The sequence below is a fragment of the Cottoperca gobio genome, chromosome 23, assembly GCF_900634415.1.
Source record: "Cottoperca gobio chromosome 23, fCotGob3.1, whole genome shotgun sequence".
Lineage (NCBI taxonomy): Eukaryota > Metazoa > Chordata > Actinopteri > Perciformes > Bovichtidae > Cottoperca > Cottoperca gobio.
Genome location: NC_041377.1, coordinates 4,972,975 through 4,998,671, shown reverse-complemented (window position 1 = coordinate 4,998,671; position 25,697 = coordinate 4,972,975). Strand labels below are relative to the sequence as shown.

Sequence of the window (25,697 nt, the reverse complement as noted above, 5' to 3'; positions counted from 1 at the left end):
CATTCACTTTGAATCTTGTTTCAGTCCACCCGATAAATATAAGCCCAATATTCACTCCCCTCTTTGCTCTGTTTTTGGACTCCACCAACTACTAAGGGAAATATCTACTACTACTTTAGCTGCTAAATGCTCCACTATGTTCACCAGCCAGTGAACCTTTTTATTCTGCCGTTTTGAGGCAGGTAGCCTAGAAAGATGCAAAAAGGCTCAGTAGAGCTAATGTGGAGTTCATAGTCAGCCAACATGCTAATGTATGTATTATATGGAGTCATAATGCAGGACACACAAGGCTACACATTTGCAAAAGATTCAGAGTCAAGTTTTTGTTGCTCAGATCATATCAAACAAACGATATTTATTAAAACATGACATAATATCTGTCCTACGGCTCAATTTATTGTCAGCCAGCTTGTCAGTAATAATGTGTTTCTCTTTATAATCTTCCAACTACATAATGAACTGCACTGAATTCAAATTAGAATCTCAAAATGTTTAGTTATGAGTAGAATCTTACACTGACTTGCTTGTTTACATCCCTTGACTGTCCCAAAGGGGCGAGTGCACGGCGCTGCAAACACATCCTGGGGGAAGGACTTTGCATTTGTCATATTCCATTCAATATTACTGTCCTACGCTGTGTAGCTTCTCTGCAAATGACTTTCTTCTTCTTCTTCTTCTTCTTCTTCTTCTTCTTCTTCTTCTTCTTCTTCTTCTTCTTCTTCTTCTTCTTCTTCTTCTTCTTCTTCTTAGATAAACCTTTACATCCATTTGTCCGAATAAAAATCTAAACCTGAAAGCCCTTTGAGTTGTGTTCTCTGACGGTTCACACATTTTCTCTTGATCTCGTTGGAGCTGATTGCAGTAGGGCATCGTTATTTTGTAGGCATTTTCTTTCCTGGCAGAATTTTCTGCATCATATGCTGTATCCACTGAGCTGCATCTAAGGTGTAAATCAATGGCGGCCTAATGTACACAACCTTTGAGATATCAGCATAGATAACCTTCAAGAAAACCATTCCTAATCCCTGAGCATGTGTTGTCTCCTTATCCTTGTCATGTGGTTCTCACCTGCCATCTCAGACAGACACTATTCTGGATAACTGATCTTGTTTTGCACCTATGTCTGTGTCTGTCTGACAGCCTCCAGTTGCTTTCTTGCTCAAAATCTCCACTTTTTATGTGCTTATACAGAAATGTATCCCAAATAAATGGAACAGCCACGTGTGTAGGAAGGCTGGCTGTATGAGGCTCAACTCAGTATGGAGAGGATGAACATTGTTGGATCCTGTTCATTTGCATCAGTGGTTTTAACTGTGTTTTGCATCAGTGATGAATCCACTATTGCTAAACGACTGCTAAATATATGACACTAAAGCTTCCGTGTAAGCAGAGAGAGCTCAGCGTAAGAGAAGGCTCCACAATTGTATTCCCTATAATATTGTGTTTCTTTGATGTGTGGCCAGAGATGTATAGGTGTTTGAGGGTGAACATAATGTTAGGTCACCATGGGCTGGAGACATATGTCTCCCCCAGTGAATCCTGGGATTTCGGCCAAATGAAGAAGGGCGAGATAATAGAGGCGGGAAAGCTCTGTAATGAAACAGAGGACAGCAGAGAAGCTGAGTTATCACTTACAGAACAATCAGTGGTGCCTATCTCTTATTCACAAGCCTAATCAATGCTGTCGTCACCGTGGTTTATTGCATATGTAATGCCGGAATATTGACTGAGAGGGCGTTTGCACACACATCAGATTTCTGTGTCGAGTGTGAGCGTTTGTACAGTACTGTAGATCTATGTGGAAAATTAATGTGTGCAGGCAGAGTTGCAAGAGCTTATGTATGAGTGTGTGTGTGTACATGTAGTCAATGCCTCAGTGTGCCTTTCTGTGCGTCTGGCTTTTTAAATGCGCGTTAAAACACATCTGACTCCTGCCAAACGCAGCAGATCCTTATGTTAAATGCGTGTGTTTGCCTGAGCAAGGGGACTGCCCCTGATTTTGGGCGTGTTTACCTTATTATTCTAAGCGTTCCTCATCGCTGTACTAAAGTTTTATTGCTGGAGTGCTCAGAATATTGATAGTCTCTTTGGCTCACTTGTGTCTCATTAAAGATTCATGGGGATTTGTGCGGTGCTCTGGCTGCATGACAGAAGCAAGTAAAAGGAAAAATGTCATGATGGAACAAGACTGCTCTCTGGTGGTCAGTGTAGGGAGAAGAAATCAGGTACATGGCTTAATTACCAGCCTTATTTTGGATTTTCCAAATTTGATTATTAAAGATTAGGGCAAGAGCATACAGCTTTCAATTTTGTTTAACATGCATTCCCCTGCTCCTCACTCCTTGGTATCTATGCACTCACTAATTCACTCATTCTTCTCCCCTCAGCATGCAGGACGGTGGTGCAGGCAGACATAGTGTTTCTGGTGGATGAGTCATGGAGTGTGGGCCAGACCAGCTTCTCCAGTGTCAAAAACTTTATCTCGACCATCGTCTCCTCCTTCAAGGATAGTGTGGTGGGAACTGAGGGGGTCCGCTTTGGAGTCACTGTCTTTGGGGATGTCCCGAGGTAAAACTCAAATCTTGAAAAGCTCGTTTAGGTTTTTTCCACAGGTGATTGTTACATCAGAATCTTTCAAACAAAATGATTTATTGACTTCTTTTCTGTATTATGCAAAGCATTTCCATGTTTAGAGTACGAGGAACTCTAATTAGAGAAGCCAAACAACATGTATGCGACACATATACTGATATTTGTATTAGCTATTTCATTATTTTTCCATAATCCAGATTTGCTTTCCCCCGTAATCCTTTCCTTGCAGGATGCGGATTGCTTTGACAGACTACAGCTCACTGGAGGAGGTGCTCAGAGCCATCAGAGACCTCATGTATAAGGGTGGATCTAGAAGGATTGGTGAAGCCCTCCAGTTTCTGGTTGACCCTGTGTTCAGCCCTGTTATCAGTCGAGACTATGCTCCAAAGGTACAACGCTTCAGCTGGGGACATGTGAAAACCTATCCACCTATCCAACCTATCCACTTTAATCCACGCACGTTAAAAACAGAAAGACTTCAAAGTGACACACAAGCAATAGGGAGACGATTGATTCAAGATTAAAACCCACACAGCAGAGACTACTGCTTCCAGCTGGCCATTAACATGTATATATGTCGTATGCTCTGGCCCTGTGTGAAAGGAAATGCCTCCAGTAGTTAGAAGTCTGTATTTGTACACCAAACAAAACAAACTGTTGGAGCATTTTCACACTACTGACAGCCTTGCTTTACGCTTGGAATACAAACTGAGAGTATGTCTGATAGAAAGTTACACATGTAAACAGAATTTGCTTTGCTTTGGTTTGTTGCATTGCTTGCGGAAGAAGAAAAGGGAAAGGGTGGAGGCAATACATTTTGATTCAACATGTTAAATTGGCTGAACGGCTATCGATAAGGGACAACTAGTGCCAACAGACACACACAAGTCCAATTGATGGCCATCCAAAGAAACTCCATGAAGCTGATTAACCTGCTTTCTCACAGGGTCCTAAAAGTCATGTATCAAATCCATTGGTTTGGACTTTGAACCCTAACCCAATTGCAATAGTCATCAACTAAACTTGTCTCATAAGCCTCGCCAAATGCTCTTCCAACAGCTCTCCATGTCTGTCAGCTAAATGTCTCAGACAGTCTAACACTGTAGTGTAGCCTCAGTACAACACAGCTGGTTAGCATTCCAATCGCCTCTCTATCGCTGAGTGTGCGTGCGAATCATCTTGCGGCAGAAAACTTGACGTGGGAAGGCAGAGAGTTGAGGATTAGGCTGATATATTGAATTGTACAGCCAGAGCACATGTAGAAAAGCAACTACATTCTCATACCGATGATTTCCAGCCCTACTCCTTCAATGACTGAGGATGAACTGTGAATGAAATGAGTGAATGTTCCTTAATGGGCACATTATCAATTTATGTTGCAAGCAGCATTATTGAATTCCACTTTGTCTTTGGGTTTGATTTATTTAATTATGTATTCAATTATGAGATAATCCATGTCAAAAGTCCATGTGGGCTTTTTGAGCGTAACTCATGTTCTTCTTATCCAGACACAATGTTGTTTGGCAGGTGGATTAACCTCCACTGATGCAAACCATAGATTTAGCAAAACCCATCACATTTTCACAGAATGAAAGGTAGAAAATGAGCTACTAAAATGAACCATACTGGCATTATTATGCAAATGTTATGGTTTGATATTGATTATTGCATGAGAAACGGGTTTGCATAATTGATTTTTTTCTATGTCACTTCTGTACAGATTGCTGTAATGATCACAAACGGACGTTCAGACGACCAGGTCGATGCCGCAGCCAGAGCTGTGGCTGACAATGGGATTTCTCTCTTTGCAGTAGGTGAGTGTTGAAGTTTAGAATTGTGAATTCCTTCAACATCCCCACTGCAGAGGCCCCTCACATTTTATTCGAGCTCTGCCGGCTTATCTGCAGTGTTTGCAGTCAGAAATGTGTGTCCTGTACACTTGAATTCATTGGATTCAGTGTGGGTATTTGTGAGTGTGCGTGAGATTCTTGTTTCTGAGTGTCTAAGTGACTGTCTATGTATGCGCTAACACAGCAACAGCTACTAAATATGTATTCAGCTCCTATTCTGTAAAAGTTCACTTTCTGATACTGTTTGTTGCAAAGCTTCTTTATCCTACACCTTTCCCCCGCTCATGAATACAGACCGCTGTTTACCCACAAGTGTACTTACACATATCTCAGCCTCTTTCTCCTACACACACATGCATGAGCACACAGGCCCACAACTTACTCCCTCAGCTGGGAGCGCTGCAGTAATTACTGCTCATTAGCCAATGGTGTGCTAATCGCAGCCATTTTTCATTAGGCGATTCAGTGTCCTCCATCTTCACCTCTGACACTGAGGTTTGCTCCTCTCGTTCATCACTCCCGCAGAGAAGCTCCACAAGCATCTTGTGTACTAGTGCCAAAGCAAGCCATGCCTGTAGAGCCTGTATTGTAGCATTGATCAAATATATTTCCATCTAAATGCATGTTCTGTACATAAGTGCAGGTTTCAGGTAATTGTATTCAACTCTCCAAAAACACTTGCAACATGGATGTCTGCTTCTATTAATACATCTTCTTTATAACATTAAGATACTACACTTTTTTGAGCCCTGATTTGGTCTATAGTGCCTGACAAATACACATAACTTCATAACTTGAGTTCCAGAGAGCATTTGATTAAGGCTGTGTATGTCTACAGTATTCAGGTGTACGGGTATGTACGTCTTAAATAAATCACTCAAATTGTCACAGCTCCCCCTAGTGGTGTCTGTAGGAAAGTATTTGGAGAAAATGTGATATCAAACAAAGGAATGCCACAACATAATTGTTGCTCCGTAACTACTATTCACTTGTTTTTATTTTGAATTAATCAAGTAAAGTCTGTTCATATGTACAGCAGGCCATTAATTCATTGTTAATTTTATCTGCCTTGTCAAATATTAGTGGACTAAGTAAACTAAGTTGTTTTTGTTTATCGTGTGACCAGGTGTTAGAGGAGCTGACGTGTCAGAGCTGAGGAGAATTGTGTCAGAGCCACATGCGGAGCACCTATTACTGGACGCTGAGTACTCTCTCCTTGAAACCATCCTTCCCAAACTGTCCCGCAGAGTGTGCTTCACTGCCTCTGAACCACCACTTCCTGTGAAAACTTCTCCACCTGGTAACAAGCTTATATTTCCTTTAAAAGCTGCCCTCATACTGACAGCTGTTTGCCTTTTTATATTGTTGAATTGTAGCTTGAAAAGTACAATAGACATGATTAATAGTTTTCTCTCTAAAATGTGTTTATCTTGCTGAAAGGTTTTACATCCAGACCATCTGGCATGTTTTTTATGTTCCCTGTTCCCTTTCACACACATATCTTATATATATTTTCATGCCATCCCTCTTCCTGTACATTCTTCCAAACCTAGTTGAAAAACGTGTGGTGGGTCCCAGAGACCTGCAGGTTAGCCAGTTGGCCCACAGTTCCCTCAGACTGACATGGAGCCAGGCTACAGGTGATGTCACCGGATACCGTCTCCTGGTCTACCCTCTCAGATCCAGTGGACAACTCCCGCTACAACAGAGACAGGTGAGGGATTACACATGTGCACGATGATAGTAGTGTTGCTACTTAGCTGGACTGTAACAGATCATAGTCTTAATTCCTCCCACAAAACATCCCTCAATTCTTCATCCTCAGGAATGCTTATGACTCAAACTGCATGTCAACTGTGTCCAGCACATGTACTGAACTAAAATACATCTCACGTTGAGTTTTACGTGCAATACCATCTGCGTAACTCTCGAAAGCGTGCAACAATATTGCATTAATGGGATCAGCATGATGCCCATTTCTCCAACAGTATCCACGCTTCTGTGTTTACTGCAGTCGTACCCCTGACAGAGAGAGGATTATTTAACAGTACCAACGATGACACACACACACACACACACACACACACACACACACACTAAGCTCCTTTGGTTCTGCTGTCTTGTTTGCATGTAACAGGTTGACCTGAAGGCAGATGTGAGCACAGCAGTGGTGACAGAGCTGAGTCCTAAAACAGACTATTCCCTCACTGTCTACGCCATCTACCCCAGCCTCATAGGAGAATCTGCAACAATCACTGTCCAGACAAGTGAGTGTCACACGTCAGTGCATGCACCTTTTAGAAAATACACAAATACTTTTGTCCATTTGTTTGGGGTTTCCGTGTACCTCGCTTCCCTGAGAAACGATGTTCTGCTTTGTAGCCTCTTTGCCTCAGGTGTCAAACTTCCGTGTTATTGAGGAGGGCCTGTTCTCTCTGCGCCTGGGCTGGACGCCTCCTCTGGGGAAGCTCAACGGAGTAAAGATCTTCATCCCAAGATGTATGCTCACATTAATTACACCATGCAATTATTATCATTTGACACCCGACCAGTAAAACATTTGATGTATAATTGAATGTATATTCTTTTGGGTTTTGATTCTTCTGGATGTTTTGTTCTGCAGCCAACCGACCAGGATTTACTTACGAGAACCTGCTCCCTGGAGACACATCTTCTCATGTGATTGACAGCCTGGAGGAAGATAAGAAGTACACTATCAGTATTTATGGTGTTTACCCCGAAGGACAAAGTAAAACAGTTTCTGTAGTGGGCAAAACATGTAAGTATTTTGGCTTTGAAACAACTTAATTATATTAGTTAACTTTCCAAATGTCTCACACTAAAGTTGATTTTATTTACTGCTTGTAATTCTCTACGCTGACTAAACACTATCAAAAAAAGAGCTGGGATTATTGTAACCAGTCATCAATTGCAGGAACAAAGTCATGCAAATACCGAGGTGTAGTACCACAATATATCCACAGTGTGGTGCTATTGTTGTAGAAGAAATACTATCCTTAGTCTGTTACATACAGTGAGACTCTGATGTATCTCTATTTCATGCTACACTAGAGAAATATCTCTAGAGGCTTTGCTTTGATTTGAATTGATTCAGATTTGAATGTCTCTTATATTTCATTGCAGGACTTTAAATAACCTTATCCTCTATCCAAAATCAGATTAAATATCTTCAGTTGATTACTAAATAAACTAAAGTGAAATATTGAATTTGTGCATATGTGCTTGTTTGTGTTTCATAGTAAAGTTGGTTCAAGTTCAGAAGTTCCTGGTCCAAAATGCCACCACAGACACGGTCCAGGCGAGGTGGGCGTCAGTTAAGGGTGCCACGGGATACCGTCTGACATGGGAATGCCCCCCAGGTACTGTTGTCCACTCTTTGGTACACCATTGCGCACAAGGGTGTAGCAAATGAGAAAATAACCTTGTTTTGTGAAATAAAGCCAAAAAGTGTCTCTCTGCCTCTCTGTGTCTTTCAGACGGCCACATAGAGAACATAAACCTTGGGGACAACTTCAACTTCTACATGATCCAGGGCCTCCACTCAGGCTCTGAGTACACCATCACCATCAACCCCATCTTTGGAGACATTGAGGGGCCCATCATCGCTACCAAAGCCAAGACATGTAACTAAGGACGTTTGCTAGGAATTACAAAAATACAGGCATGAGTGATTAAAATATTACCGACCTAGACAAAATTAGATTGAATGTATCTTCCTCTCTGTCTCTCTCTGTGTGTCAGTGGAAAGCAGCGCGGTTCAAACTTTGAAGGTGTCTGCTGTGAGCACCAGTACTGCTGTCATCTCATGGAACAGTGTCCCAGGAGCCACAGGATACAGACTGGCCTGGGGACCCACACCAGGTGATATTACGATAACGATATTATCACGATATCTATATCTTTTTTTAAAACGATAATAACGCTTTTAGTCAAATGTATCTTTAACTTTGTTTATTGTGCGTTTTGTCTCAATTACACTCATTTGTGTGTGGGGGCTTGGGGGACAGGCAGACAAAAATGAAAACGGAACGAAACGGAAAAGATTTAAGAGGCGCTGGATTATTTACAAGATATTATCGTATGTGTATTATTAACATGATATCAATATTTCACTCATGGTTATCATCAATATCGCCACACCCCTAGTACAGGGTATGCATTCTGGCTTGCTCCCTTTCTCCCAGTTGCTTTTACACTAGACACGTCCTCCCTGCCAGTCTGCCCCAGGGGTGTGACCGGTGGCATGGCGACTCACTTCGATGAAATACAAATGTTAGAGAAAAATATAGAAGATGCTGTTTCTGTTGCTGAGCCAGAGTTGAGAGGAATCCCAGGACAGTGAGGAATAATCAAATGCAAGAATGAGTGATGTGACTGTACTGTCAATGTTCATATCATTTTTCAGAGTTTGTTGGTCGGGACCGCCCCAGGCAGTTGGCCCTGAACGGCAGCACCACAGAGCACCAGATGAGGAATGTAGCCCATGATACCGAGTACGTGTTGTCTCTCTATGTGCTGTTTGGATCTGTGGTGGGGCCTGGTATCAGTGCTACCTTCAGAACTTGTGAGTATTCCAGTACTACTGAATGATTATAATGGACTTCCACAATTGGTAGACTGCACTTAGAGTCAGTGAGTCCCAGTCAGCAGGGCTGAGAGTTTCTTTTGTCATTTTCTTCTCTTCGCAGTAGATTTAGAACTTAAACCACTGGAGGTCTGCAAATATTAGATTTCCGGCTCATTTTAAGTTACTCTTAAAGAAGCCCAGTCAAAGTGACTTAAAAGAAAATATATTAAAGAACAACTTAAACTCAGTCATAGAAGAAACTTCAATTGAGCAGCTCTTAGGACTAGATGTATGTAATTATATGTGTAAAGCAAAACAGTTGTAAATTACAGGAGCAGGAAAACATATCATTTGTCATTTGCATGAATCTTTCTATTGCATATTTTAGATGAATTATGTCATTGACAATGTATTAACAAGAACAGATACAGATTATTGATGCGTACATTTCCCTCTGTCTCAGCTCCGTTGGGCTATGTTTCCAACTTCAAGGTGTCGGCCTACAGCAGTACCTCCATAGATGTGGAGTGGAGTCCCATTGTTGGAGCTACTGAATACAAACTCTCATGGAACACAGGTGATATATTTACTCATGTTTGTCTCCCCTCCAGCCCAATATGGGGACTATTTATACGTTTTCACATGTCAACAAACGTTCTGTTTTTGTACTTGTCAGACAACCTTTAAAGCCTTTATATTCCACACTATATGTAATATTGTGTTGTGTGTGTATGAACCTGCATGCTTGCAGGTGATAGCAGCCCTCTGTCCCATTACCTGGAGCGCAGTGTGCTCTTCTATCGTATAGAAGACCTGAACCCACAGTCCACCTACATTATCACCATCTGTGCAGTGTACGGCAACTCAGAGGGACCAGAAATCTCCTTACCTCAGCTCACAGGTACAGGAAGTTCCTCATCTCGTGCCTAGTCACCCTCATGGTGTCTTTATTTGATTGACAAGTCATTTATTTATTACTGAGACAAAGGGTGTGTGGATAAAGCTCTTCCAGCTCAGAGCTTTTGGATTGCCCTACATTTCATGATGTTTTTATATCAGTTTTTATGCCTCATGATTGGAATTTCATTAGAATGTTGAAAAAAAACCAAGACTGAATATGATTGTATTGTTTAGCTGCTGTCTCAGACTCACAGCCAATCCAGGCAGTGAGGGAGGTGAAGGTTGTTGATATTGGAGTCAACTCCTTCACCCTGTCCTGGAGGAAAGCGGCAGGAGCATCTGGGTACAAAATCTCCTGGATCCCCTTCCTGGGTAAGGGGCCACATATACATTCATCCATGTTTACACCCTGATACTCACATACTGTACCTGCATGCACAGATTGATTTACGTTAACAGTTTCCTGCTAAACATATTGTTCTTGGTCCTGAGGAAGTTTAAATCCAAAATCTGATAAATGGATACCTACAACCATTTCATTCAGTACCTACCAAAGTGTTGCTCAGCTGTGACTTCATTTAGATGCACTTCAACAAATACTTCTCTGGCCAATAACATAATATTCAATTTTCTCGTTATCTCTACATGTTGGATTGTATTATTCCCTTCTCTAGGGGGTGATGAGAAGTCCCACCTGGTATCTGCTGCTTCCACCACTTTCAACATCCAACATCTGCGGGAGAGCTCAGCTTATAAGATCCAGGTGTCCTCCATGGTGGGCAACAGGGAGGGAAGTCCAGTCCTGCTCACTGCACGCACCTGTGAGTCCTGCCTGCCCAAAACAGTGAGGAACAGAATGAGATGTGCTCTCAGGCAGAGGTTTCAGGGAGATATTATGTAGTTAAACGTTACACAAATTGATAGTACAAATGTGTACGTATTATTTCAAATCTCTTCATTTGAAGTAAATGTGAAGTAAACCTTAAATGCACCGTCCTGTAAACAAGTATTTACACTTGTAGAGGTATAGGCCTCCAAAGTGTTCACTCTGACCTCGAGCGTCTGTTGAGAAGATTGTTAGATTGTTGGTAATGTTTACATCAAAAATGGCCCTTGTCTTTTTTCTTTTTTTCTTTGTTTGTTTCATTATTTATGCGTTTTTTATTTCTCTTTCAGTGGATCTTCCAAAAGTGAATGCCTTCGTTGCTGTGAACACTACAGACAGCAGCACTGTTCTGAACTGGACGCGTGTGGCTGGTGTCTCTGGATACCTTCTCTCCTGGAGGCACATCTCAGGTCGGACAAAATGTCACCCTTAATTTAGCATCATGTCAACATTCATGCATAACATTCACCGCTTCATTTTACAGTGGCATCGGTTTGCAAATCAATTTTTATCGATTTAATAAATTCCAAGTACAATATGAATCTATTGTGTTAATTATTATATGTTTTCAAGGTTATTTAGGGTTTGAAGTAGAAATGTAACATGACACAAGTTATTGAATTGTGTATTGAAATGGGAATTATTAAGAATTCTCAAAACTAATATTCAAGTTTTATGATGCATGCAGAGTTTCACAAGATCACTTTTTCTTTGTCAGGAAGTGGTTGTAATATCAGTGACAATATGATATATGTGAGTTACAGTCCTGCGTTGGAGAGATATAATAAGTGCATTTCTATAACAACATGACATTTCTCAATACACGTCCTTCCTGTTATTCCTGGAAACTAAATCAACCGCAACAATAACTTCTTCTTTGTGTGTCTTTTCAGTGTTGGAGACTAAAACAGAGACCCTGGGCTCTGGTTTCAATACCTATAAGATCAGTGATTTGCTGTATGGAAGAACCTATATTTTTACCATCAGACCTTTGTACGGAGAAGTGGAGGGCCCTATAAGCACTGTGTATCAGAGAATATGTAAGACACAACTTAAATGGTTTAATCAGCTTAATAGCAATATGAAATAGACCGTTCTCTGAAACAATACATTTGAATCATGTATGTTATGTCTCTGTGCATCATCAGTGGGACCGGATCGTCCTGCGGTAACAGCCCAGTCTGTTCCAGCCACAGTCACCCCTCATATCACGGCTGCCTCCATCACCGACACTACTGTTGCTCAGACAGCCACCAGGACCACCCGGCACCCCATTGCTGTACCACCGACTAAACTCATAACCCTCAAGAAACCTGCAAGTGTTACTGAAGCCAAAGCAGAAGTCACCTCCCTTCGGTTAACCACACTCCGTGCAGAGACAACATCTCCACCAAGACCACGTAAGGTTTATTCTAAACTAAATGCTAAACTTTTATGATCTACAGTGAGAATATTCTACAGCTCAATTCAGAAACAAAGTGTGTATACAGTTTCCACATGATACAACAGTGTATGTTCTTATTATGAACATTACATTCTGAATATGTATTTATGTTTTTGTGTTTTTTCAGCGTGTGGTAAGACCAAAGCAGACATAGTATTCTTAGTGGATGAGTCCTCCAGCATCGGCGCTAACAACTTTATCAAGATGAAAGACTTCATATTCCGGGTGGCTACTTACTTCCCTGTCATTGGCCCTCAGGGCACACAGGTTGGTTTTATCTCATTCCGGCTTAATATTCTGCTCATGATGTGGCTCTTTGGCAAGTTATCAAACTGCTTTATAGTCTCTGGTGCAAGTCAGCAACATTAGCAGGAACATAATGCACCAAGTGGGTTCAAATTCATAAACTAGGCACAATGCCACACGGCCAGTAAAGAGTGGCAGCCAAGGAAGAGGCACCTGCCTATTAAACATGCAAATTGTATTTTTCCTCAGTAAGGTTAGTGTTATGTGTAAAGAGCGTTGATTAGAATTCAATTTAGAACCATGCGTTAAAGTCGCACTACGTTCAATTTAGATTATGTTATGATGATGTTGTGATGTGTATTTTCTCTCAGATAGCCGTGGTTCATTACAGTGATGAGCCTCGAATTGAATTCCACCTAAGTGACTTCAAAGACAGAAACTCTGTGCTCAAGGCGCTCAGAGCACTACGTTATGGAGGGGGCAACACTAAAACAGGTTAGTGAAACTCACACTCACACACATGCACCCACTACGCTGCCACCTGTCATCACATGGCAGCTTCTGATTCCTAAAACACTATTTTGGTCCAGCTGTTGATGCCACAGCCTGTAACAGCTGCCATGCTGGTGTTGCTCCTGCTACCATATAGGTGTAATAATACTGACTGCTGACGTACCGTGTGTTTCAATAGACAGTACAGAGATTTATACTGACTATATCAGCATTAAAAGAGGGACACATTTTGTGTTTAAAGTCGTTAAAACGATAAAAGGGTTTAATCTATATTCTTGCAAGAAGGAGCGAGTTTATACATACAAAGGATGATCAAACTCAGACACATACAGGTTGTAAGTTCTGTCGTGTTGCTCTCAGAAGCAACTGTCCCCGCCTCCGTATTTATACTTCATACAAAGGACAGGAAGTCATGAAGAGCTTCCAGGTCAGTCGTCCTTTGTTCACCCCAGATGGGGGTTTACTGAATCCGATTTGCAGAGATCACAGGTACGAACTTACAGAGATCAAAGGGACCGAACCTATTCAGATCAGGTCGTCCTTGGTTTATTACTTGTTTACAGCAACATATCAGATGTGCTGATCAATCAACTGCTTTGATTGGTCTACAGTTCATCAGCAGTTTGTCTCCTGTCCCCTGCTGTGTTTAGCACTCAGTTTCACCTCCTGTCTTTTGTGTTAATCACTTAGTTTCTGGGTTTTCCCATCAATTACAATTGACTTAAATTGTGGCCCAATATTTGTTGTATTATATTCATGTTTCACTTTAACAATTTCTATTCCTGGTTCATATAAGTCTCCAATTGATTTGCTTTTTAAATTTAAACATCTTATTATCATGTCGTCAGTCATCTGTAAAGTGTTATGGAAAGTGCTATAAAAATAAAATTAGATTTGTTTTACACACCTCTACATGACACACGTCCCCAGAGACATCGCTACAGTAACTCAACAGTGTTGTTCAAACAAGTAAATGTATTCTACCAGCATTTGCCATAGTAAAAAAAAAGGTTTCATTATTTACTTTTGTGTACCCCCAGGGAAAGGCATCAGTTACGTTCTGCAGGAACTGTTCCAGGAGTCTCTGGGGATGAGGCAGGATGTCGCCCATGTTCTGGTTCTGATTACGGACGGCCGGGCCCAGGATAATGTGGTGCCACCTTCCAGAATTGCACGAGCTCTCGGTCAGTAAAAGTTTTTGTAAAGCCTCCAAAAATAGTGTTGGTAATGAGTTATACTGTAGCAAAAATGTGTCAATATTTTTTAGCGAATATGCGACAAACAAGACTTTAAAACCGAAAGGTTTCGCCTGGATTATGTTTTGAATATGTTTCTCTCTCTAGGTGTCAACGTCCTCGCTGTTGGAGTTTCTAACGCAGACCTGGAGGAGTTGAATAAGATAGCAGCGCCCACCAGCTACAAAAACATCTTCTACTCCCCAACCTTTGACGACTTCCCCTCCATAGAGAGAGAATTCATCAATACCATCTGTAGTGAGGAACTTCTCTCTGAGTTCAAACTAAATGATGAGGCAAGACACAAAGCATAACTATGTCTTTCTCATTATTATAGTTATAGTTCAATCCCACTGTAAACATGCGATTCCAACTGGCATAAGTGTGTTTAGGCGATGCTTACTGTACATATAAATATAAATATAAATGTGTAGGAGAGGGCACTCAGTGTGACCATGTAGTTCATGAATAAAAATGTAATCAAACCTTTTTAATTGGCTCACAAAGACTCTGTAGGAAGGAACACTGCAGCTGTCTTGACTTCAGTCTGACATTAGAGCGGTGGAGAATAGCATGCAGCCATCTCTGCCACTTAATTGTGTTATGTCGGTTGTCCACGATATCTTTAACCAGCCCGTAATGAATTTCTTTTTCCTCGTGTCCATTTTCAGTCTGCTCAGTTGGACACCCCGACTGAAGACCCAGAGGAGCTGCTTAAGCCTCAGGGTCCCTGCTCCTCCCAGTGTGTGAAGGTTGGTCGTCATCATCACGATCATTATCGTATCATTCAAAGTGCGAATCAAATGTGTGAGAGGGTGCAAATCACCACAAGACTACACAACTCCATATAAATACACATTGATATTGTTATTGCTTTTGGTTCTTAATCAGGGATTCAACAACAGCACACTGTGTCTTTTCTTAGCTTGCATCTGAACTCTTAACAGTAACGATGGTTTGATTAACGAGTTCTTCTCTTAACTATTAATCGTGTCATTTGTTTTTTTTATCCAGGGCCAGAAAGGGGAAAGGGTGAGTTAACTAAAATGTGTTAAACATTAAATTAATTTAGAAATGTTCGCAAATTCGGTGTTAATTATTGTCAGTATTCTTGCTATCGTTCTTTCAGGGAGATGGTTCTGGTGTCGGAGGTCTGGTATGTTTTATCTTTACTTACTGGCCTCTGTTAAGTGATAATACTTTGATGCCACTGGGACGTTTCCATGCATTGTCTTCTGTCCCCTTTCACATTTACATTAATATACCCTCATTGCTAATGATTAGAATAACTAATATTCTTTGTTTTGTTTATCTAGAAATTTAGGCAAAGCCCTGGACAGTATGATCCTTTCACTTCTTCCAAAGGAGAGAGGGGAGAAAGGGTAAGAATGTCATCATTTATTGTCAAGATCATCGCGTCCGCTGTCTTTTTGGCTGTTTCTATTATACGTTTTATTATATATGCAGCTTGAATGACTCAAAATCATACAAGCAATTGATATTTGGTCCAACCTCCAATGAAGAAATTGATTTTTTCCCCCAATTTGTGGATCATGCACTGCAGCATTAGTCGGTTAGTAGTTAGTTGGTTAAAACCTACAATCAGTTGACTGTTATCCAATCCTTGAATCAGTTACAGTAAATGTTAACACAGCTGTCCCCATAGGTCCCGTAAATCTAATCATTGTCGTAATTACTTTTTTATTTTTACTGTATAATTTCTCATAACCCTGAATTTCTTTTTGCATGACAGGGGCCTTCTGCAACTGATGGTGTACCTGGGTTGCCAGGACGACCAGGAAGAACTGGACCTCCAGGTTCTGCCGGCCAACGGGTAACTACATTCAGAAGAAAGAAAACTCACACTGACCTGATTAAAGTTTGTTTCATTAGCGTCTGAATCTAAAAAATATATTATTTTTTTTCAGGGATCTCAAGGCATATCAGGTGATATGGTAAGACCAACATGACAAATACATTAATGAAACAAAACCTTTTTATGCAGCATTATGTCAGCTGACTACTCATCATTGTGATGTCCTGTCTTAGAATGTGGCCCCGTACCTTTTGCTGCATGTATCACCTGTTTCCTTTGCCTTTCCACTGTGGACTTAATAATAACTAAAGATTATTTTAATTATTGATTATTCTATAAAAGTCTCTGAGCTTTTTTAAGTCCATAACCAACACATATTCAATTCATTATCATTTAAAACTGGGACAAGCGGGAAATCTCTATATTTGAGAGAAATTTTCTGCCATTTTTGGACACAAAAATGACTTAAACAATGAATTGATTATATAAATAGTTGGGAATTATTCTTTTGTAGATCGACTAATCGATTAGTCGACTAATTAATTCAAGAAAGAGAAAAGACACTTACAGAATGTAGTCATTTAATAATTGGAGTATTATTCCTCTGCATTGAGCTTTTATTTTGTAATTTATCGTCAGACAGGAAGTTGAGTTTTAAATTCACCCTTTGTGGGCATTTTTGCCTTTACTAGATAGGAGACAGCAGAGAGGGGAACACAACATGAGGGGGAGAAGTCTAAGGATAGAGGATGTATACTGAGGCAGATTGTAAAGCCCTATGGGGCATTTCTTTTATGTATGCTATATGTAAGTATATTGATTTGACCTAGTTTAACATGGGAGGGAAATGGGGGTGATATGTAACAAAGAATGTCATTCTTTTACATGGTTAGTGTCTTGAAACCCCTAAACCACCAGGACGCCTCACCATCTGTGTGTTACACATCTGTCCAAATAATGAATTGTTCAATATTGTTTATACAAACTCATCGAATAATCACTTCTCATGTTTCTTTGCATGGCAGGGTCTTCCTGGACTCACTGGTACAAAGGGACAGAGAGGAGAGAGAGTAAGTCTAACATGTGCATTTCATCTAGACTGATTGCTTTCTGCTAAGATTTGAGCTCATGCCCTAGTTGTTGAATTGATCTACTTTTGTGAAGAGGATTTCAGTGATGCTTGGTTGTGTATCCAAGTCTCCTTTGTGTGTGTGTGTGTGTGTGTGTGTGTGTGTGTGTGTGTGTGTGTGTGTGTGTGTGTGTGTGTGTGTGTGTGTGTGTGTGTGTGTTTGCACTTAGGGAGAGCCCGGATATGTTATAGCTGGCACAGACTCAAATTTCGTTCCTGGACGGAAAGGAGAGCCAGGATCTTCAGTGAGTCCTCAAAACAAATCATTTGCAGTTTTCCAACAGTGAACTTCAAGACAACTCAAATATAATTTACTGCATGCTACAGGGTCCCCAGGGGTCTCCTGGTGTACCAGGGGTCAACGGAGCTCCAGGCCTACCTGGCCACGCAGGACCTTCAGGGTCAGCAGGAATATCTGTCAAGGTAACGTGGATCAGATTCAAAATTCAAAGTAAAAAGAAAAGCAGCACAAAGTGCACGCTGTGAACACTGTAACAATATAATGACGCCTCACTGTTGCTAACATCATAAACCCACATGATGTGTGTCACAACATGCTCAACCACAGTTGTTCTGTTTGCAGGGAGATCCTGGGGAGCTGGGAGAAAAAGTAAGCATGAGAGGCTGTTATTCATCCCTTTAATTAGTCTTTTTAAAAGGTTGCGCTGGAAAATTTAATTAGCAGCGTAAATATATTGCATCATAAATTGTGTCTCGCAATATTAAGCCTATATTTAATGCCTCAGAATCAGATGTTACCAGTTATGAAATATTCATTGTTTCATTTTAATCTGATAACACTTCCATTACTTTTGAAAGGGTTTACGTGGGAAGCAGGGTGTGAAAGGAGACAAAGGAGAGTCGGGAAAAGATGTAAGCACATTGTTAATCAAATTATTGGAAGTGGCAGAAAACATTGCATAACACAATTGAAAGATAATTCAGTGTTTTTCTCTCCTATGTTTATTTCTTGCTGTCTCTCATACACAAACGTACGGTATGCAAACTACTGTAGGGTATTGCAGGTTTGCCTGGTCCCATTGGTATTGATGGGATGCCAGGATTATCAGGTCAGAAAGGAGCAAAGGTAAAAGTGTTCTTCATAAAGAAAAATACACATTTTGAACCAGTCTACTAAAAATACATGAATATGAGAATAATATGAGAGCAACTGACCTGATAAATATGATTTTTTTTGCAGGGTGAAGAAGGAATTGGCATACAAGGTATTCAAGGTCCTCGTGGAGAGACGGGAGAAAAGGTACATCGCAATGAACTTAAAAAGGAAAAATCAAGAACAGGCTAAGTGTCTAATGGGGCAGATTGTTACGGAGGGAACAGCATCGCTCTGGATGCATTAATATGAAATCACATTTCAGTGTTTAAACTATTGTTTTGCAGGGAAATATTGGCCTAACAGGACCAGTTGGCCCAAAGGTAACAAACAAAACAATATATTTGAACACACTGATTGTGACATGTTTTAGGTCAAATGTAAAATAACATTTGTAATTAATCTTTTTAAGGGTGATCTTGGAGAGCAGGGCATCCAAGGAATCATCGGACCTCGGGTGTGCATTTCATCACTATCAATGAGTTCCTGCATATTTTACCTTCAAAACCATATGAATGAATTCCAGCTTAGTTTAATGAGATACAAACCTGTTCAATGAAGGGTGACTGTTGTGTAAGAATCAACCATCAAAGAATTCAGAGCCAGTTATTTGTTTTTACCTGCAGGGAAAGAAGGGATTCAAAGGGGAGCAAGGGGACAAGGTGAGTTCATCCCACACACATGTGCCTCTCTCTTCATTAGGCGGAAGATGTTCACTTCATAGTTAACAGTGACAAAGCAAAAGACTCCATTTGATTTGTCTTTTTAGGGAGAACGAGGAGAGATTGGACCAATAGGACCACAAGGGCTCGCAGTGAGTGAGCATTACATCTTGAGAACACACATATACACACTGGAACATAATATCCCACTAAACCAACATAGTCACCTGAGCGTATTAAAATCCACTTGTTAATTCATTTTTGATTACAAAGAACCCGAGGCTGAAGCAATATATTCATTCAGGACCAACCGGGAGGAAATGTTTTCTAACGTCTCCAAACAGACATTTAGATGATGATAAATGAACAAATGAGGAAGATATTTTGTTGTGGTTTCTCAAGATTAGGCCCTACCAGAGATGGTTGTGATTACATACGATCATGCGCCAAATTGTCAAACGTCAGTGGGTTTCTTTGTCAAATGTGTCCTGCATCACAGATTTTTAATTTGAGCCAGCATAGTTCTTTGGATGTGACGATCCCAAAAATTGCTATCATTCGTATCATTATTTCAAAAAGTTTAACTTTGAACATAACAGCAGTGCTGGTTAACAGAAGAAAGCAGAGAGTGATGGTTAATGTTTAAAGAGTATTATGAGTATAATGAGAAGTAACAAGAGAATTTTAAATATAATGTATAATGTAATTGACCTTGATTTTTCCAGGGGCTGACAGGGCCATTGGGGTTAAAAGGAGATGAAGGTCCAACAGGAGCCCCTGGAGATCCTGCCAAGGGTGTAAGAGAACTATTTCACTCATTTAAACTTTAGAAATAGAAGCACTTGATACTCACACTCTTCTTTTTCCCATCGCAACAGGTAATTGGCCCAACTGGAAGAAAGGGGGCCAGGGTAGGTAACCAACTTTAACTTTTATTTATCCAGAAAAAAACCTTTTTCGGTGGTTTGATTTGATTTGATTGGCAGTGGCCTGGTAACATAAAAAACAAAAAACACAACTGTCATCCTATTTTTAATCAGTACATGGCTCCTCCCCCTTAAGACTACTTAATAATAAAGTAAAATAAAGTGTTACTCTCTGGTAAGTTTTTCTCAATCAGTCCAAAGATTGAAACGAGCGAACACAATCTAACCTTGGTAAGTTTTGTCACGGCCTCACATGTATGTCTAAGATGTTTGCCTGTATTTATCCTAACTGGCTTAAAATAAGTCAGTCAGCCAGAGGGAAGTGATTCTCTTAATTTTTTTATTCTATCGAGAGATTGTTAATTGGTTGGAGTATTTCTTGCACACTCAAACACAGTCCTCAGGGTCCGCTTATCAAACCCAATTATGATTTTCTTTCATTAGCTTTTGAAGTGGGAATGAATGCGCCACTGAATGGGACCCCTTTAATCTCAGTCCACAGGGTGCCTTTAAAATGGAAGAGTTTTGTTTTGAAACTGATGTTTGGCTTGGGGACGAGAATCATGTTGATTGATGTTCTGTGTATGTGTGTGAATATTTTCTGGTTTTTTTTGTTGTCAGGGAGACATTGGTCCAGTCGGCCCCACAGGCCCCCAGGGAATAAAGGGTGACCAAGGACACAAAGGAGATAAGGTTAATACTGAAAGATACTGTGCATCATGCTTGCATTTTGTCTTTTCTGCTTTTTGTAATAATGATTCCCTATTATAGGAATAGAGCAAATGGCTGTTAGTGTAGAATAACTGTATATAAAGATATGGGTATGATTTTGTTTGGATGTGTACAGGGCAGTCCTGGTTTTGGGATTCCAGGACAGCGGGGACCGAAAGGAGAAAATGGCGAGAGGGTGAGTTACCACTTGAACCTTGTTGTCCTGATATAATACTTATTCAGAAAACAGGTGTTTGTTGCTATTTATTTTGATTATGTATCCTTTCTATCAATAACAGGGAAATGTTGGTTTGTCTGGAAAACCAGGACCAAAAGTAAGTTTCACTTATTTTGTTTTTAACTTTTATTATGTAATAAATGTTTAGTATTTTGGTGAAAGTCCACTACAAGTGTTGCAACTATTAAAACCCCTGAATTATTTTTGTACTATGGTTGTTAAAGTTACTAAAACTGAAGTAATGTCTATGTCCAGGGGCGCGATAGCTCTAAAGGTGACAAAGGGACTGTTGGGTTATCAGGCAATCCTGGAGAACCAGGATTAAGAGGTAAAGATGTAAGTAAATCAGCAATGATACAAGTTGTTTGTACAACACAGCACAATTCAGATGTATTTTCATTACAAGGGTTTATTTAGACACCATTACATCAGGAGACAGCTCATAGTGTATTAACAATTAGACTACGATGTCTGGTAAATGTATTTGCTTTGTAATACTGGTGACAATGACTATTGACTTTGTGTGTAGGGTGCTACTGGAACTAAAGGAGACCAAGGGACTAAGGTATGCTTCAGTTTGTTTTGTTGGTCAGCGATGTTGATTTATAATCAATACAGTCATGTGCTAAATTTACTCACTTTAAGTGATAACATCGCTTTGTCTTTCACAGGGTGAACTAGGACTACCTGGAGAGCCTGGTGACAGAGGAATTAGGGTATTTATTTTGTGTTTTCCAAGACTTAAGGCAGAAATATAATGAATATAAAAAAGTAATACACATATAAACATACATAAAATACAACAACAAATTGATTGCAAGTCTGAATAAAGGGATAATTACCTTTCTACTCACTATCTGTCATAGAATCAATCAGGAGGGCCTCATCAACAGATTTTAGGGACTAAAAAGTCATTTATATGCTAGAAACTAAAAGAAAGTCTGCATGTTCAGTTTGGACATTGTTGACGGCTTTTGACCTAAACAGCAATTCAAGGCTCTTTTTAATATATTTGTTAATGTTGATCAGGGTCCACTGGGGTTACCAGGTCGACCAGGGGACCCGGCCGAAAAAGGAGAGACTGGGACGCCAGGCCTGCTTGTAAGTTCTTGAATTTCATTAAAATGATTTGAAATACAGCTATTTACTTTACTTTACTTTACTTTGGTTTCTGTTGAAGTTATGTCTTCCTCGAACAAAACTTTACTGTTTACTGTTTATTTTGTAGATAACTGGATCTCCATAGATAATTCAGCTTAAACTGCAATGCTACAAGATAACCAGGGATTTTCTTTTGTTTTGAAGGGTACTGATGGAAAAAAAGGCAACAAAGGAGAGCAGGTATGTTTGTATTCTCTCTCTCTCTCTGTCTCTCTCTGTCTCTCTCTCTCTCTCTCTCTCTCTCTCTCTCTCTCTCTCTCTCTCTGTCTCTCTATCTGTCTCTCTCTCTCTCTCTCTCTCTCTCTCTCTCTCTCTCTCACACTGTCTGTCTCTGTCTCTGTCTCTCTCTGTGTGTGTGTCTCTCTCTCTCTCTCTCTCTCTCTCCTCTCTCTCCTCTCTCTCTCTCTCTCTCTCTCTCTCCTCTCTCTCTCTCACTGTCTGTCTGTCTGTCTGTCTGTCTGTCTGTCTCTCTCCTCCTCTCTCTCTCTCTCTCTCCCTCTCTCTCTCTCTCTCTCTCTCTCTCTCCTCTCTCTCTCTCTCTCTCTCTCTCTCTCTCTCTCTCCTCTCTCTCTCTCTCTCTCTCTCTCTCTCTCTCTCTCTCTCTCGCTCTCTCTCATTGATGAGCATATTTATTGTTTTTGGTTGACGCCTTCTGATCATTCTTCTGTGTCGGTCACCATCTTCACAACCTGCTCTCCCTCTGTGACTTCATGATTTCTGTCTTGATATGTTCACTAATTAGGTTTGGCTTTTTGTGTGTGCCACCCTTCGGTGCAGCTACTGTTTCCCCTTTGTGTTGCAAATATGGATTGTGTTTAGCAGTGTGACGTGTTAGATTTTTAACTGTGTTTTATCGTGCTCTTCTTTCGATCGTGCTGTCGTCGTCACAAAGGGAAAACCTGGACCTCCGGGAGAACAAGTAAACAAACCTCTATTATCTTTTTGACAGCTTCTCATCAGTTCAGCCATGTTTGACAAAGGCATTGGTTGTAATAAAAACACCTACCCTCCCATAAGACCTTGGAATGTGAATGTCTGTTCTCAATCTGCTGAAATTGTCCATCAATTACCAAGTTAACGGTTGATTTCTGATTTTGTCCTACCAGATTGTTGCAGACAACAACGTCCTGACCAGAGTGATTAAGGTAACTTGAAGAATAGAAGGCCACATGATTTATTCAATTCAGTTTAATTGTTTGTTTTTATCATGAGAGAATTAAATGTTCTCTCTTCTCTTCTTTCCTTTACTTCAGGGAGAACTAGGAGACCATGGTCAGCCTGGTCTGAGAGGTGAAACAGGTCTGCCTGGACCCAGAGTGAGTATCCTATCACATGTCATATATACATACAGTACATACTGCAAGTTCAGAAGCACGCTGATCACGACTACCATAGAGAGCAGTGCAGTCCTACAACGTAGAGCTGAAACAATCCATTAACTGTTTAGTCAATTGGCAGAAAATATAATCATTCAGAAGATCAATTAATTGTTAAAGTCATAGCCAAATATTCTCCATGTCCATCCTCTCAAACTGTGAAAATGTGATTGCTTTGTTTTACATCATATAAATTGTATTCTTTAAAAAACAAATAAATAAAATGTCTATTTGTTTAATTTAAATAAGACATTTGAAGACATCGCCTAAAGCAACTGTTTGACATTTCATAGACTGAAAATAAATCAAAAAAATGTAAATGCAGATTAATTGACGATAAAAATGATGATTAATTGACAATAGTTAGCACTAATCGGACACAATAATAATTAAGATTATGTGTTTCTCTTCACAGGGTCCGGAGGGGAAACCTGGATTACCAGGACCATCTCTGGTACATGTCTGCATCATTTTAAATTGCATTTATTGTGGTACTGTGTGTATCAGCGGGGATGTGTATGGGTTGATATAAAAAACAGTTTGCTTTGCAGGGGGGTTCTGGGAGAGATGTAACAGATGGTGTACCAGGAAATCCAGGAATGAAGGTTGTACAAACTTGTGCACAGTTTTACTTGTATTATTAAAATATGCCCATGAGAATTGCATTGAGCTTTGCATTCACAGTATGAGCTTACTCACAAGATGTTTGATGTTTCATAACAACTGCAGGGTGACCAGGGACCAAAAGGAGAGTCTGGTCTGGTGAGTGCACTGATGTTAACTAAACATGAAGGAAAATGATTTGACGTATATGTGTGTATATGTTACCTAATACAGTGATAATATTGTCAAGAGTTTATTAAAGAAAAGGTTTGTTTTTCTATGTGTGAATGTGAACAGAGGGGAGATAAAGGAGATTATGGACGGGTTGGGATTGCTGGAATACCTGGTTTACCTGGAACTCCAGTGAGTATCTCTCTGAATCGCGGCGCCTGTGGCTGGAACATTAAATATCCATCCTTAATACATTTTCAATGGGCACATAAAGCCAAAGTAACATAATATATTGTCTTTACAGGTGTGTAATTAGCATGAGCCTTCTGTTTTTCCACTATAATAATCGATCTAAAAAACAAAGAGCGAAGAGAATAAAACGAGATTGTGGTTGTTTTATTTCCTCTGCTCTACAGGGGAGACCCGGCATCGACGGAAAAAGAGGCCTGTCAGGAAAAGATGTGGGTAACATTTTCAGCAAACAATTACAGCACTGCTTTGTGATACCCGCTGGATTTCTTTCATGCTTAACGTCTGAGCTATTCTGCTATAAGTGTGTTACTATTTTTACGTGATTTATTAATTTTGAAAATGCCTTTATTCTTTTCACAGGGAGAAAAAGCACCCAAAGGAGATGACGGCAAAAAGGTTCTTGAAATGTATTGCAATCAACTAAAACGCCCGTTTTTTTGAATACACGTTAACTTTCCTCTCATTTTAGGGGGACAAGGGAGACGTGGGGGCAAATGTAAGCGGTCTTGAGATGAAACAAATAAACATTATGTTTTTTTTTAGAAAACTGAGCAACTTTAGAGCTTGTTTTCTTCCTTCACAGGGTAAAGATGGTAGCAGTGGGGAACCAGGACCTCCAGGTTTGCCTGGTAGGCAGGTGCTTGTCACATCAGAGGTAAAATAAATTACCACTTGCATTTATTAAACACACTTCTTTCAAAAGCAGTAGATTAAGCAAAAATATTCAAGGTTGCACCTACAATCATTGTCACCTTGACTCATTTGTGTTTGTTGGTGATTCAGAAAACAATTAAGCAGGTGCACCAACACCTGTCTGGCAACTTAAACTTTACATTTACTTTACATTTTTACATGGATCCGTTCCCAGGGTGCCACCATTGACGAAATCCGAGAAGCATTTCCGATCCCAATGGGTCCTCCAGGGGCTACTGTGAGTTAGATGTCTACACTGAACACATTTTTGGATATTTGTAGCTCATGAATAATGGCAAATTAATTCAGCTATTGCATGACATACTTCATATCGTATCTGAGTCATCATTCAGTGATGACTGTAGTGCTTTCATTGTGGGTTGCAATGATGTCGCCATTATCTGGGAACAGATATGGCAAGCTTGATGTCATGCAATGTTAGATGCATGTTCCAATGTCTTGCTCCTCTGTCTCTGTATATTTAGGGTTCACCAGGAAAGAAGGTAAGATGGTAATCAGGTTCATACGGAAACTGAGTTATTGAAAAAAACACATTGGCTCTGTAGCTCATTTGTCTTTTTTTTCTCCAGG

At 40.2% G+C, this 25,697-nt stretch overlaps 1 protein-coding gene across 1 annotated transcript; it reads left to right on the top strand.

Moving 5' to 3' along the window:
* The first annotated feature begins 1,492 nt into the window (after positions 1-1,492).
* LOC115028625 (collagen alpha-1(VII) chain-like) lies at positions 1,493-25,379 on the top strand. The gene is made up of 54 exons (XM_029462511.1): positions 1,493-1,592; positions 2,388-2,568; positions 2,822-2,981; positions 4,313-4,406; positions 5,569-5,742; positions 5,996-6,156; positions 6,580-6,709; positions 6,825-6,941; positions 7,066-7,221; positions 7,703-7,822; positions 7,940-8,086; positions 8,205-8,324; positions 8,869-9,027; positions 9,494-9,607; positions 9,782-9,931; positions 10,165-10,302; positions 10,605-10,751; positions 11,107-11,226; positions 11,710-11,856; positions 11,965-12,216; positions 12,388-12,527; positions 12,878-13,001; positions 14,060-14,203; positions 14,363-14,550; positions 14,926-15,006; positions 15,269-15,286; positions 15,384-15,410; positions 15,571-15,636; positions 16,008-16,088; positions 16,183-16,209; positions 17,096-17,140; positions 17,370-17,444; positions 17,527-17,622; positions 17,783-17,809; positions 18,019-18,072; positions 18,940-18,975; positions 19,701-19,772; positions 19,854-19,886; positions 20,523-20,594; positions 20,749-20,808; positions 21,106-21,186; positions 21,380-21,415; positions 21,522-21,566; positions 21,880-21,951; positions 23,118-23,156; positions 23,265-23,327; positions 23,803-23,841; positions 24,117-24,149; positions 24,288-24,353; positions 24,578-24,622; positions 24,774-24,809; positions 24,883-24,909; positions 24,997-25,068; positions 25,282-25,379. Exons 1-54 carry the CDS (start codon positions 1,493-1,495, stop codon positions 25,351-25,353), a joined length of 5,079 nt encoding a protein of 1,692 aa, XP_029318371.1. The 3' UTR covers positions 25,354-25,379.
* The last annotated feature ends 318 nt before the right edge of the window (positions 25,380-25,697 follow it).